Here is a 15970-nt window from a genome sequence, read left to right as displayed (position 1 = left end):
AGCTCTGAAGAACAAAAAGATCATACCTCATTTAGATTTAGTTCAAATCCAAAGCACCAAACAAGCAGTAAAAGTACCACAGGATCAGCACCGTATTTATAGGTTTTTGCCTTAAAACCTCCAAATGTATTTTTGTGGGCTAATTATCTAGTGAAGCTGAAGACTCTGTTGCTTATCTTAGGCAGAATTTTTTTTTTTAGCAAAGTCATCCCCCCAAAAATAAATAAATAAATAAATCTGTATTTGAACTATATAAATGTTTCCTTCCTTCAATATTGGACCCCATGTTACGTTAAAAGCTTCAGCTTCTCTGGCAGATTTTTTTTCAGGACTTTTCAGCATGATCATAGCTCCAGGTTACGAATTCATGAGTTACAAAAACAAGAAAGTTCCTGAAAGCCTTTTGGGCTTAAACCAAAATGAAAACTCCTTTCACACACTAAAAAAATGCAAAAATGCTTTGATAGATGGCCTACAATTTGGCACATATCTAATTCAGAATGACAATTAGTATTTCTGCAAACATGGCAAGAATCTGGCTTTGAAATAAATTTATGGAAACTTAAAAGCATCATTCGGAGCATGCACAAAGTGTTCCCTTCATCTTTAAAAACAGGCATGATGCAATAGTCTGAATGGTCCCAGACTGGGATCTTGCAAAAACCACAAAATATGCTTAGCATTGAAACAGGGACAAGTGTTCCTATCTGACTTCATGCTGTCAGGACAGTCCACACTAATTATGGCATTAATAAAGTTCATTTACTTTTTAGTGTGGACATTTTAGTCAATACAAAAACTGAACTGATGATTGAAAAGCACAGAGAGAAATCCCTATGCAATGGATTTTTACAAAAGCCAGTCAAAACCACAAATGCTCAAGGGCACCTTATAATCTCAGTCAGATAGTTTTAAAGGAGATAATTGAGCTAATGAAGCAATTTTATGTTCTAAAAGTTAGGAGAGCAAGTCCTTTAAATATCCACTCGTAACAGGAATTTAGAAGGATTTAAGCATATCTTATTAAGACCGTGATTTAAACCTGCATGGCTTGCAATACTTTCAGAAAAGCAAGGTTTGAAAGGACCTCTGGAGGTCATGTACTCCAAACTGGTCAGACCAAGGCTAACCACAAAGTGAAATCAGGTCACTCAAGGCATTGTCCCTCTAAATTTTGAAAGTGTTCAAAGAATGGAGATAAAACAGCCACCCTGGGCACCTTTTCTGGTGCTCAATTCTCATAGTAATTTTTCCTCATTATATTCAATAGGAATTATTGTTGTCCTAACTTGCAGCCATTGATGTACATTTTTTCACTGTGCCTCCTAGGACAGTATGGCTTTCCCTGCGCTAGACCAACTTCTTGCACATTACATGCATTAACCTCCCAACCACACTCAACTCCCTGGTTTGTTAGCATCCCCCTTGCATTTGAAGGGAAAGAGGAGCAAAACTGGACATGGTATTTTAGAGACAGCCTCATGAGTGCCAGGTAGTGGGGAATGACCACTCCCCATGACCTGCTAGTATTATCCTGCTCATGCCACCCAGTAGACAGCAAGGTTGTTCCTTCCTAGATGCTGGATTTGTCTTTTTAGAACTGCAGGGGGTTCCTGCTGGCCCATTCCCCCAGTACTACTGCAGCACATCAACCATTTCTCCCTCATGGGGTTTTTTAGATACCTGAACATAATCTTGAGCACTTGAAGAAATCAGGCTCGCATGAGCACCATTATCGACCTATCCTCCTGCTTCACTCCCAGTAACTCTTCCTCTGCACACCCATTTGGTGGAAACATGCCAGAAGAGTAGCATCTCCAAAATAAGAGCTGTACCTTTTTTTTTTTTTTTTGCGCAGAGTCAGCACTGAAGCATCCAAATCACAGTCCTCCCTCAGGAAAAAGACTTCAGGACTGCCCCAACACTCCTGCTCTTTTAACCTGATGGCTGGCTAATCACCAAATATGCAGCTTGGAAGCAGCTACAGCATGTGCTATGTCTTGCAGAGCTAATTGATATTAACACAGAACGATTGGTATTTGAAGAATTTGGGGAGGGAGCAGAGGAATTACCGGAGGTTATGAAAAGATGTCTGGGGCAAGGGATACCAGTCGCTGCAGTCAGGAGACAAAGCACCCGAATGCAAGTTCACAGAAAGCTAACCCTCACCTCCACTGTTCTGAACACATTCGCTTGAAGTAGTAGTTTGCATTCCAGAAACAGAAAGTAAATCCTTTTGACTGTCCCCACATATTTCGCAACTACCAGGCACAACACTGGTGACCCAACTACACATAAAAAAAAATAAAATGAAGAGGAGAGAAAAGTCAGTAATATAGCCCCAGCTTTTTAGAAAGCACAGGTCAGGATTTACCTCTTCAATCACTGCTCAGATCTGCAAAAGCTGGATACAGCAGCATACAGCAAGATCCAGTAACTGTCTTGATAAGGAATCAGCATGGTCTTGTTACTGCATGGAGATGGTAGGCTGTGTCTTATTCTACCAACAGCACATCTCATGTTTCATAAACAGCTTTATTTCACCTGCTATTCACCGAGCTAGAGGCTTCCTGCTACTAGTTATCTACCAGGGCAGATTTTCTTCTACTACCTACACATTAGAAATCATTTACATTACAATCCATATATATTTTATGATTCTGTCTCAGTAAGGATGCAGCATTAAGATTGAAAGAACAAACCCTCTTCACACAAAATAAGCATCTAGTAAGAAGATGAACACATGAAAATTAGGGGAAACAATTTTATGCACTCTCAATTGTACTTTTACTTACAACCACACAGTTAATTCACATAACATTTTCACATTAACTACCGTCTTCTCCTTCAGACAAATTCTCCTTCACTGTGCTGCAGGATGTGGTACATTTTCAGTACCACGCATAGTTTGAATCAGGCACACGAAGGATCGTATTTGATTTTCAAGAGCAAAACGGCACAGTTTATAATAGCTTATGCTTAATAAAAGGACTATATTCTGCTGTTTGTACTTTTCTGAAAGATTTGCTGTCTCCTTATCTAGCATACCCATGATAGTATGGGATTAACATATTTGGTTTTGTCCTCATGTCTACAAAAGACTTATTCCCCTCAGCACTTCCACTGCCCCAATTTCAGAACAGCATCTCATTTTACCTGGCTTCAGAACAGCAGTAACTCAGATAAATGCAAAATGAAGCGTTGTTTGGAACACTGAGGTTTCAAACAAACAGCCCACGGCCCACCCTTCAGATAGTCATCTGATATTGCCAATGCTCCCAGGCAGCTTGCAAATCTATTTATTAAGTCTTGTACTAAAAACTCTGAACAAAAGAATATTCTTCATTTAACCATGTAGGAAACCAAACAGGTGGGCTCGCTTTTCAGGAACAGTTGCTTTAGTCATTTACAGAGAATACAGTTTCTTACACCAATGCAACAACCAGAGGATGAAGGAGTCACCCTGCATGCTCCCTACTCATTCCCATACCGCTGCCTCTTCCCTTGTGCTGGCCTCGCAGTTATGCTGCTCCGGGGTGTGCCGGTTTAGTTCACTGCCAAATCAGCCAGCTGGTTCTCTTCCAGTTGGATTCAACTCTGGCCAGTGTCTTGAACTAGATCATCCCATGGACACATGCTCACTAAATCTGCCAAAAGGGAAGATTAAAGAATGCACTGATATGGGCATCATCCAGGGGATTGACCATACCAAGAAACGGTGGCTCTAGCGCTTCCCTTGGCAATTTGTTCTAGTAGTTAACAACTTCCCTGATAGAAACACTCAGATGTTAAAATGAGTGCAAACAGCAGTATAATTTACCTTAAGTTTTAGGCAGGCTTATTCTAGTTAATCTTACATTTATCGATTTATGACAGTACTAAATAAGCCAAACTCCATAAAAGCCTTTAAGTGATGGGAACATTAAAGTCCAGCTCAGCTGCAGCAAATCAGCATATAGAAGGATGAAGGCTTTTTTTTTTTTTTTTTTTCCCCCCACATACCATGCTTGGTCTGCTTCTCAAAACATACGTTACTGAGAACAACAAAAATCAAAATCCACAGTAAAAAAAAAACCCTGCAAGTTAGAGGCATAGTTTAAAAAGGACACTTGGATGGCTTAAAATGGATGGAGGAAGATGACAAGGAATTTAAAAAAAGCATTTTAAAGATCAGGAACAAGAAAGTTGTGAACTAATCAGTTTGCTGGATCATGAACACTTAGGGAGAGCAATTAATATAGACACTCAAAAGAAACTTATGAAATTTCAGCTTGGATCTAGTGCAAAGTAACTGCAGGCTAAAATGGAAAAGGAGAAACACTCTCCCTTCCCTGGCTCCTGAAATACAGTCCCATCCACTCTTGCACAGGAGCTAATGACCATGCAGTAAGGGTAAGGCCATTCAGCTTGCTGACACGATGGCAAACCTGGCACAAGAGTTTCTTCTACACCAGCCAGCTTGTCAGCTCATACCACAGACTAAACCATGAGAGCCATGGCAAAACGAGCAATTTCATTTCTTCAAGCAGCAGAGATGGATGCTTTTCTCCCCTCCCAGTCCCAAAGCTGCATTGAGTGGAAATGACTTGAACCATTCTGAGAAGTTTGCTTATTTTTCTGCTTTTGTATTTTTTCCTGAAAAATGAAGAAACAACACAGCCTGGAAAAAAAACCAAACAAACCTCAGTAGAATTAAGGTAAACTGGTATGTTTCCAGTAAATCCACAATTGAACTTAAGAGCTAAAATTGAAAGGCAATAATTTTCTATAACATGCGACTTCGATGACTGCTGTCAGTCTGCTGCAGCTGACACCACTGTAAGCAGCATCCTCACCCTCCTCTTGCTTCCATTTACTCTTTTGCAGCCCTAAGCTTAGTCTCAGTTCCCGGAGAGCCAGCCTGGCTGAAAACTAATCCAGGAAGATGGAAATTTCAGAAGATTCAGCTCGTAGGTGCAAGGGAAGAGGACAATACTCACTAGCCAGAGGTAAGTGAAGGGTGAGACTTTATTTTAGTGCCAGCTTAAAAAGATCAAGCTACATATACAGTCAAAAACATTTGACTAAGACTGACCACTTAGTAATTCTATCCAAGAGGTAGAAACTGATGACTTAAGAGTCTCCTTTAAATGGTAAATCAGGCAAATTTCCAGGAACTTAAGCAAAATTGCCTTATTAATGATTTTTACTTTAGTTTTAAATTAAGAACTCCAGTCCACAAAAATCTATTCACAGCAGCTGAGATTCAGCTGCTGCGGAAGCAGGAAAAAAAAAAAAAAAAAAAAAAAAAACAGATTACCTAGTACAGCTTAATTCCAAAGCTATTTATGTATTTTTCTACTGTCAAAAAGTATCATGTTCACGGCAATTTAGGTATAGTTAAGAAAACAGCATGAGCTTAAGCTATTTAAATAATTTAAAACAATACTTTATCTGGTTGAAGTAATAAAGGTGATTAAAGTCATTTTGAGTTTCTTAAACAATAATGTCAAACAAACTCAAAGTTTACAATCACAGAGCTCTTTGGCACGAAGGTACACAAGCAAACAGATCCCTGCTTCCTTCTCCAGAGTTCAGTGGAGAGCTCCAGCTGCAACCCTCTCCTATAACATCACAAGTCAGCAATGTCCAAACTGCTGAAATTAAAGGAAAATGGTTCATTTTTTTTAATAATTAAAAATATTAGATTCTAATTTATTCCACTGAAAGCAATCCTGCCTAATACCTCGAGCATGTTATAGGCAATATATATTTCTTGAAGAAAAGTTAACTTAATATTCTAAATGACCTCATACTATATTCTCTCCAGTGTACATCACCCCAAAAGTGGAAAGATTTAACTCATTTGGTAGATAGACACATACTGTGACTTCTCCTTCAGTCTGATTTAGGACCGTAGCAGTGACAGGTCTTAAATCTTTCAAGAAATGCAGATATACTGTTCAAAAATATCTACAATGCTTCACTGTCTCCATTCAAGATTTCTGAAAAAGCAACATTTTATATTGATCTTATATAAAGAAAGTCAATTCTGCATACAGCTAGGGCAATAAAACATAATCCCACGCAAAAATACTTGTTGGCATTAGTCAGGGAAAGTAAATACCTGTGCTGGCACCAACATTATTCAAATGAATTAAGTTTACACTAAGAAACACAGAACAATTTAGGGTTAGAGGAACCTACAGAGGCCATCTAGGCGAACATCCTGCTCAAAGCAAGGCTAGCATCAAAATTAAATTTTTATATGCTTTAACATAGCAAGGGATCACTCTAGGAAAGAGGCAACTGAACAGGCAGGTTTAGTACTTCAGCCCTGCTAACAACCAGTGCAAAAGGACAGCCGAAGTGATGCACAAGCAGGATTACACTTGCACCATCACAGCAACAAAGTTACACGAAACTATTTCTCATCACTGCGCGTCCAAGAAGATAAGGGACGGCAAAGGCATAGGTGTCACGTTCACAGGGAGCAGGGTGAGTTTTAGATTGTTAGCAAATTCACAATTCAGAGTAGAAGAGCAACATTCATGGAAAGGAAGAGTGTCAGGGAAGAAGTTGCACATAATTTAATAACATTACAAAATATAGGAAGATGGAAAAAAACAAAAAGGAAAAAACAAACAACAAACTTTAAAAAAAAAAAGAAGAAAAGGGCTAAATCCCTGTAGTGGACCAGAGACACATTTTAAGTGCCCAGGTAATCACAGGTTGGACTAGCCACAAGAAATCGCTACACCCCACACCCGCTAGCAAGAAATTTCACCCAGTTGATTTACCCACTTCTGTCAAGATGATGTAAGTCACTTTAAGCACTTTCATTGCTGTTCTTTCCTAACAAATCATTTTTATGAAACCAGGTTAGGGAAATACCAGACCAACAGTCACACGTAACAACATCTCCGAGGAAGCAAAATGGATGGGAAGAGCAGAGCGGGACAGACCGGCTGGCAGCCGCCTCACTTAGCCCCAGACCCTGCAGTGTTTGACCATGCGTTTCCTGTGTTTATGCAACAAAAACCCACTAAGGGACAAAAAAAACCTAACACAGGCAGACAACAGAGTGAAGAAGGCCAGTGAAGGTGAAGAGACTTCAAAGGCAAGATCCTATCTAGCTGAAACAAAAACTCTAAGAACTGTTAGGAAAACAGAAGACAGCAAATATAATTACACCTCTGTGTGGAGTTAAGTCTTGAATACATACACAATCCTGAACAACAAGATGAAAGTGTTGTCAAAATTAAAATAATCATCCAGTAAAGATAACCAGCTGAACAGCTGTCACACGAGGCAAGTAGATGCAGAGAGACTTCTCAGGTTGAAGCCACCAAACAATCACCCACCATTTCTCAAAAATGCAAAGGAGTCAGGCGGAACAAGCAGCAGCTTTAGGGGAAAATAAAAAACTTCATGCTGAAAGGACATATTTCCCCCATACACCCCACTGGTGCTAAACAGGAACTCTCACTTTCACAAGCAGTTGTGGAGGGCCAGAGCCACGCTCCTCTCTGCCCCTCTTCGTGCAAGTCCCTGATGGTCCGACACTGCCTACAAAAAAGGGCCAGTGAAACTGCAAACACCTTTGAGCAAGTTCATAAATTACTAATTGCCAGACCATGGGTTTTTATAAAAAACAACAAACTTCCCATGACAAACCAGCTTTCCATATCCTTTTCCTCCCTACTCGCCCCACACACAGGACTCTCAGCACAGCAGCTCTTACATTCTTGGAAAAACAAAAAAAGGCAAAAGCTGAGCTGACAGAATCTCTGGCACTTTTTATGGGATTTCTCCTCTACCTTGACCCAAACCTAGTATCCATCAACTCTTCCCAGTTATTGTAATTTGGTTTCCCAGTAGCTTAGGCACCTTACTTCCAGAGATCAACTTTCCATCAACTTCCTCTACAGTTTTGTCTAGAATAAAGAAAATGATAACGATGTTTTGTGTTTGTTTGTTGGTGGGTTTTGTATTTTTTTTTAAAATCAGAGAACAAACCTTGAAGTAATGTTTTAATTGGTTCTTGTAATACTACTAGTGAACACTGAAACAATCTGTCACTGTCCCTGTGACAATATGTTAAAAAAAGTATTCAGTTTGCTTATAAAAACCTTCTAGGGTTTTTTTCTGTTGCCAACATGAAGGTACAGAAAGCAAAAGGCTTCACACAAGTTTAATGTTTGATGAACTTACTAAATAGTTTCTGTAGACCAAATATATTTACACATATTTATACTCATTCTGTTAAGAGTGAAGCAGTATGTCTGGCTTCTTAAAGCATTCCAAAATTACAAAATTTTCTAAAGATGATATGCAAATTCAAATGGACTAATTCATGGGAACCACAAATCAAAGTGTGCACAAATTTTTGGAAATAAAAGAAGAAGGAGGGGAAAAGTGCATACAGCTAAGAAGATACTTAAGTCCAGTAGATTTCAGTGTACCACTGTGGCAATTTATCAACTGCTGCTGGAATATTTCATTCTTAGTTGTGAAGCCATACAAAAACTAGTTGGACACTGCAAATGTAGCTCAACCTTCCTGTTAACATGCAAGTTGTATAGTCAAGCCATTTCTCAACTATAATTAGGAAAATTATCTGTTATTGAACCACAAAAGTAAACCGGACAGATGCTACAATGCAGCAATACGTGGAACTACACCCCCCTCTAAGTGAATATCAACCTGAGACAGCAAAGAAATAATTCAGTCAAATACAGTTTTTTCCCCAGAAAGTCTGAATACTTTTTTCCTTTAATTAATCTATTTCTCTATTTGTAGAGCCATATATTGAATCAACATAATTAATCTAGTACAGAAGGAAAAGAATTATAATGACAGACGTTAAGCGTGTAACTGGGCATTACTGGTTAACTTTATATGGTCTAGTGTTTGTCACCTCTTTTAACATCCTCCTCCCCATCTTTAAAGTGCCTGAATGACACATGCTCTTGCAATGTTAATTTCCAGAACATAAAAGAACCTGTTCCAAGACATTTTGTATTTCTGCCCTTCCTCTTTTGGTTCCTCCAGAGTCATACTGCCCCGTTCTTACTTCTCCATAAATCTCAGAAAGCCCTGAGTTTGTCAAACAGATATCTCAACAGGTACCAAACAGGTCTCCTCTTAGCCGCCTCTTACATGTAAAATTTCTTCCATAAGCTGACATAAAAGACAAACAATCTCTCATCAAGAGCCAGCTCTACCATGACTTCAGTAATAAAATAATCAAATAACAACTTCTGAAGGTAAATGTGAGGCCATCACTAAACATAGTGAGTGCAGTGCAAACTACAATTAGTTCTTTTTCTACTTATTTTTTGAGATGTTTTACTGTACATTCCTCCACACTTGGCAGTCACAAGAGAAGGACACTTGAAAATCTGAATAAAGGATGACACCTTCAAAGAAAATCTATTTAAAAGGCTCTGGGATTATTCTGCAATCATTTATAGAGGTTTGACAGCGTTCTGGCAGAAACAGTTCTATAACTGCACATACACACAAATCATTATGGTTGTAACAACCCAGGCAATAACAATACTTGACACAGAGTGTATGTACCTGCTCCATTCAGTCGTCTCTGGAGCAATAATAACACGCTCACTACTGTAATCAGAAGAGGCAAAAAAAGAAGCCACACTTAAGAAAAGGAAAGGTAAGGAAAAAATACATAAAACAGTGTCACATAGTAATCATTGTTAATAAAGAACCGAGTCCAGTTTATGACTAGTCATACGTTATTCCTAACTGCATACTAATAATTCCAATAAGCCAGACCTACCATATGTAAATGCTCAGGTATTTCACATTTCGGCATTACACAGTCTGAGTTCAAAATGTTTAATTAGCATACTAAACCTTTACGCTTTAGAAACTATCATCACAGGCACTGCAATGACATCGGTAGGCACTCCTCACTTGCAAGTGAGACAATGCAGCCCAAAAAAAAAAGAAACAGTAATTCTTACCTATTCTGAACAATCACGACAAGCATCAAAAAGTGAGTTTTTCAGAATTTAGTTTGTATCAGAACCTAAACCAACAATTTCACTCTATGTTTTCAGACTTCATTTTAAGTGTGCTTTGACCACGTAAGCCAACTTTCACTGAGATGAAAACAGTGAAAGTACGTCTTTATAATCAGGAGGAACACAAGTCAGGAGGAGCACATATCGCTTCACTAACTGCACGTTTGATCTGCACACCATGAACTTCTTCCCTTCATTTTATGCACAAGGGGCAGGAAGCAAAGCTATCCAAACCCCAGGTATCCTTCCACTTAAAAAACTTAAATCACACTCAAGCATCGCACATTTGCACACAGCAGTGTAAGCACACACACGCCTCTTCACACAACATGAAAGCCACAGCCACACGCACCCCTCCAGCTGATGTCATACAGGACAGCACAGCAAGGGATGCAATACGAGTGGAGGTTCCGGACAGACAAAATGGTCAATGGACCTTTTTGGACCTCAGTGGGGGAACTCTGTATAAGGACAGAGGGCTGTGACAGTGGCGTTCAAGTCACTCTTTCATACTGCCCTATGCAGGCGCTCACGTTAAAAATCAGACCCAGTAAAATCGATTGCTTCAAGTGTAAACCTGAACCGGTACATTACAAAAATAGGAATACTTTGAGTCGTTGTACACTTGCTTTTTTCTTCATTGCTGAAGAAATGGGTGAAGGCACAGCTTAAACTGACTTTTTTTTAACGCAGGTTCAAAGAGGCTGGATTTAATCAGAAAAACTTCTACTCCACCAAGCCGCTCCAACCAAGGTCCCCTCCAACCAGCACTGGATCAGTATTAGTACGGCTGTAACCTCGCTCTCCCCACCGAAAACCACCTCACACCCCCGGCGCTGCCACCCGCCTTTTCCCGCCCGGGCCCCCGCCGCAGCCCCCCGGGACCGGCCGGGCAGGAGGGAGCGGCCCCGGCCTCTCCCGGCCCCGCCGCCGCCGCTCCCCGTCCTGCCGAGGAGGCAGCGTTTACCCAAGCACCTGCGGGCACCTGCCGCCGCCAGCTCCCGCCCGCCGGGCCCGGGCACCCGCGGCAGCTCCCCCGTTGCCTCCACCGGCCCCCACCTTCTACGAAGGCACCGGGTACCAGCAACGCTCCGTCCCCGCGGGATTTCGGGGGCTGCCCTGAAGCGGCGGCGCTTCCCGAGCAGCCCAGGTCTGCGCCCTCCCCCTCAGACAAAGGGCGACAGAGGCGGCCCCGGGGGAGCGGGAAGAGGGGGCCGGTCTCGCCGCCCCCCGCCGCGGTAGCCCTTCCCCGCCGCTCTCACCCATGCTGCGCGCGCCCGCCCGCCTGAGCTTGGCGGGGCGGCTCCGGGTCCCGCCAACACGCTCAAGCCGGGCACGACGGCTCCATCCGCGCCGTTACGGTCGTGAAAAGAGGCTTCTCCGAGCCGCCAGCGGCCCGGGGCGCAGGCAGCCACAACCCCGTCCCGTCGCTACCCGCCTCCACCGCGCCCCGCCTCAGGCGTGCTCGGCACCGGCACCGCCCCCGCCCCGCCCCGCCCGCCACGGGAGTCGCCAAATCCCGCGAGAGCCGAGCGCCACCGTCCCCACGCTGTGCCGCCGTTGCTGGGGGGGTGACGTCACCGCCGCTTCCCCGCGCCGCGCGGGAAGGTGTCGCCGCTCCCCTCAGCACCCGCGCCCCCGCCCCCGGAGCAGGGTCCCGCTCCGCCGGCAGGAGCAGCCCCGCTGCCGCCCCGCTTCTCCCTGCTCCAGTTCAGTTGTCTGTCGAGCCTCCCGCCCGTCCCGCAGCCTGAGGAGACCCCCGCCTCAGAGGGGCGATGCCCCCTTCCCACCCGGGTGGGCCCTGCCCTCGGCCCGCGCACCCACGGGTCCCCCGCGGGATGGAGCTGCCTCACGGCTTTACATTCTCTCAGCAAAACTCGGGCCCTCTGCGGCCCTCGGGCTGCCCCAGGGGCTTCCCCACCTCCTCCCCCAGCAGCCTCCTGGCTGTAGCCCTTACCCAAACCCACCCACCCTGGGATCGTTTCGGGAAGCCCCTTTTGGGTAGAGAAGTCGAGATTTGAGGTCGGTTCTGGCTGCAGGGGCCAGGCCGTTCCTGGCTGAAGGCAGGTGGCACGGGGGCGTGCAGGGAGGCCTGGGGAGGAAAGCGGGCACGGCCCTTTGGCCTTCAGGGCTACCGGCCTCGGGTGCGTGTTTGTCGGCTTGTGCATTTGGGAGGGTTTATAGGGCGCTGCCTTTTTTTAAGATGTACTTAAGAAAGGAGGAGAGTGTTCAAAGCTATATCGGGCTGCCACTGTTTAGGTTTTTGTGGGAAACTCGGGAATGAGTGAAAACAACTACTTAGAACTAAACCGATTTAAAGAAAAAACAGTGACCTTGAGGCCAAAAGGACAAGTAAACATGGTCTGGTTTTGATGAAAATCAGGGACTATAACGCAGCAGGGCTCTCCCAAATGAAAATATTCTGTCTTCCCTGCTGCAGACATCCTTTTATGAGTGGTTCAAAATGAGCCATTTCAGCCAAGCTCAGGACAAAATTAGCCTAAAAAGAATGTCAAGTATTTCCAGGAGTCAGCTTTTGCTTAGCATCTTTCTCATGGCATATAAACAGAAAATGAGTTAGATCACAAGTACTGAAGACAAAACGTGAAGTCTGAGGGTGTAAACAAGCATATACCATATTGTAGTATGATATTTTGTCTCCTTCACTGTACTTTGAGGCAGACTGTCCTTCATTTCTTCCAACAGCAGAACTGGAAATGTACAAGAGATAGTGGGAATTTCCTTGAAGCATAGCGTTTAACTCTGCTAAATTGTCCCATGATACTCCCCTTAAGAGGAGAATCTATTTTTTATAAAAATACAACCTCTCCCCACCTCTGGCTTGCAATAGTTAATAGCGAGAGGAGATTTGGAACAGAAATGAAGGTTCATCCTTAGTTTGAAAGTTATTCAGAAAATAACTTTCATGAGGTTGAATAATCCTCATCTGTCTTCTCTATAGTTTTTTTCACTTCCTCTGAAGAGCTACATGCTAAAAAAAGGATCAAGGATGAGACGAATTATAAATTTGATCTGATATAGCAATTTTTACCTTTTTAAGCCCTGCCGCAAGGCTAAGTATGCATGAACAAGAGGTGAGAACTGAAATACTCATAGTGTATGTCTTTACAGAGAGTTGAAGGAGTTTCATGTAGCCTTGTTTCAGGAAGCTGGTCTGTACTAGGGTAAAAGCTCGTTCCAGTTTATTTAAGCATCGTTACTACCTTTGGATCAGCCTTGAATGAATGCTCACGCTGACATAAAGCTACCGTTGCCCTCCTCTTCAGTCTAAAACACACTGGAGAGCAAAGCACTGGTTCTCGGTTCTTATGCTGAAGAGTAGCAAGATGCTGGCTTTCTGAAATTTTCTCTATTTTATTTTTACATGTCTTGATAACTGTGGCGGGGGCTGGCTCAAAGCTTCTTACAGTCTAAGTACAAAACTTGAGTTTTATTCAGGTAGTGCGCCAGCATCCAGCCAGCCCTGTGCTTTAGTCTCCGTCTCCTTTTCAGTACCAGTGAAGCAGAAATGGGATGTTCCTGCGGGTGCCCCTGTGGCTGCTGAGCCCAAAAGTCATCTTCTGTCTGGGCAACTGGCTGTGATGCTGCTGAATCCATCATCTGCAGCCCTGTACAATTTTCTGGTTTGCCCATGTCTAAAGCTGGTCCTTCTTTGGGGCTTTGGTCCATGAGTTATGTGGCTGCCTCATGCTTTGTTGAGTTTGACAAGACTTCGCTGCTGTGAGTTTTGCAAAAATGCAAGAGTCTGCTCATGTAACTCACAGCAGGGTACTGACCTGTATTTAGTGTTCTTGCATGAGTTGGCAATTATAATACATGTAAGGAAAATACATCTGTGCTAGGCTATTAACTATTATGGCTCAAGCATTAAGCCACATGACTACTTCGTTTCTTTTCTATATGCTCTATGTCTGATGTCATGTGCTAAATCCTTATTTACCAATAATTACCTTCAAAATCACCTACAATTAGTTTCTTTTTCACTTTCCACTTTAAAAAAACCTGAAAACAAGCCACTTCCACTTGGATATTATGCAACAATTAGTATTTATGCAGTCCTTTGAAAATACAGTCTTGCTGTTATATTGATAGATGCACAGGGAACACTGGATCTCACTTTTTATTCAATCACTTGTTTCCATTCAAGCAGAATGTAAAGCACCGATATTCTGACTGTATGGGATTATAAAAGTGCATATTTGTTTCAAAGCATTTTCAAATCCAATTAGGTTCCCCAAAATAGCTGTATTTTCTCCCAAGCTGGAATTTGTTCAATAAAATTTTTAAAAATGAAAGATTAGCATTTTCAGTGCTTTCTGATTGAGCTTAATGGAATGTCTGAATTTATTGCTTGCTTTTGAGAGAGGAAAAGTTGTGACATGTTCAGAGATCAAGAAGATGTTCATGGTTAACGTCAGTAACTGCTATCATTTTATTTTACCAGAGAGATCATTGTATAGAGCCTAGTATGCGAATTCATAACATAACATAACATAACGTAACTTATGATACAGTCTGTCACCACTGAAGATGCTTTTGTTTCTCTCACAAAAAACCAGTAGGAATAACCTTTTCCTAGTAGTGCTACAGTGAACATTTCACTTGACCTTTTTTGCCATTGTGGTAATCTTAAAATTACTCCATTACTTCCAAATAAAGAAACCTATACCCAGAACTTGCAAAACTTCTCCCCAGAGCACAAAAAAATAAAGAAACTGACTTTTTTTTCAAACAAAAATCACGTGTTAGCTGTTACCAAGTTATGGTTTCATGCACATTTGAGTGGCACATGCACTGCAAGAATTGTACATTCTTCTTTAACCAAATAGTTTTCTCCCAAATATTCCAGCCGAGTCAATTTTTCATGCTTTTAATATTCTACTGCATTTTTCATGACAGCAAGTTTTTGTACAATAATACCCGTAAAAATTGGCTGGAAGCACACAGCCTCTAGCACTAAGGAGTTAAACAGTCTTGATTGTAAAAATTCACCTTCTGTTTTCAGTACTAGTTCCTACTAAGTAACATAATATTACTAAAAAAAGACAAGTTTGTGTTTCAGAAGTTAAAAAATTATTTAGATGAGAAAACTCCCTCTGCTGGTTTGAAGAAGCAGCAGATATATTTCATTTAAAAAATAGAAACTGTGGGAAGGTATTTATTCAGCACACACAGTATTTTTTCCCTTCACTGTACAGTCAGTGGAGGGTGAATCTGCTTATTCCATAGAATGAGGCAGGACTATTTAAAAAAAAAACAACAGAACAAACAAAAAACTAGAGAGAAAATACAAAATCACAGAGCAGTTGTTTTGTAAATAAAAACTGTATAAAAATGTAGGTTTTTCAGGAGGGGGCAAATTAAGCTTGCACGCTAACATTTAATCCTATTATTTAACTATTGGGGGTGGGGGTTGCATTATTTTAAGAAACGAAACTAACTTTGTCTTTCTTTTCTTCCTACCCCAGACACACCATTGTGCAGCATCTTAACAGCTACACAGGGCTCTTAGAAAGGCTGTACCCTTTGTAACTACAGCACAGCTCTCTCCATCCAGGTAAAGAGCTACTAGTCATAGTCTTTCTTGCGAATTATTGCTAAAGGAGGATGAAATACTGTGTCACTACAGACAGCTGGTGATATTAAGGAATTTGAGGTGCCAGTTTTCAGGCTGTTGGAAGAACCATGAACTAGTGCCATATTTTTCAAACCGTGGACTGTGGATCAGTGATGATCTATGAGCACTCAGGAGCTGGTCTGCAAAATAATTGAAAATGGCTTTTTAAACCAGCTACGCTCACATTCTCACACATCAAACAAGCAGGCAACCAAAGTGGGGGAAATAATACTGGAAGTTTATCCTAATTTTATTTCTCTTTAACTGGAAGTTGTTGTGGCAACACCACAATAATAGTTTG

General features: G+C 42.0%; 1 protein-coding gene across 2 annotated transcripts in view; it reads right to left on the bottom strand.

Annotated features, from left to right (window-relative positions):
* Positions 1-11498, bottom strand: part of CD2AP (CD2 associated protein) — an 84558-nt gene extending 73060 nt beyond the window's left edge. Inside the window, exon 1 of one of the 2 annotated variants that reach the window (XR_008576534.1) lies at positions 11294-11484. Coding sequence is in view for 1 of the 2 variants with exons in the window: in XM_054821726.1 (XP_054677701.1) it covers positions 11294-11297 (4 nt within the window). In the remaining variant the exon portion in view is untranslated. Of the gene's footprint in view, positions 1-11293 lie in introns of both variants that reach the window. The other variant, XM_054821726.1, reaches the window with a different exon arrangement.
* Positions 11499-15970: the final 4472 nt, after the last annotated feature.

This window comes from Grus americana, chromosome 3 (genome assembly GCF_028858705.1).
Source record: "Grus americana isolate bGruAme1 chromosome 3, bGruAme1.mat, whole genome shotgun sequence".
NCBI lineage: Eukaryota > Metazoa > Chordata > Aves > Gruiformes > Gruidae > Grus > Grus americana.
This window is presented reverse-complemented; position numbering and strand designations above follow the sequence as displayed.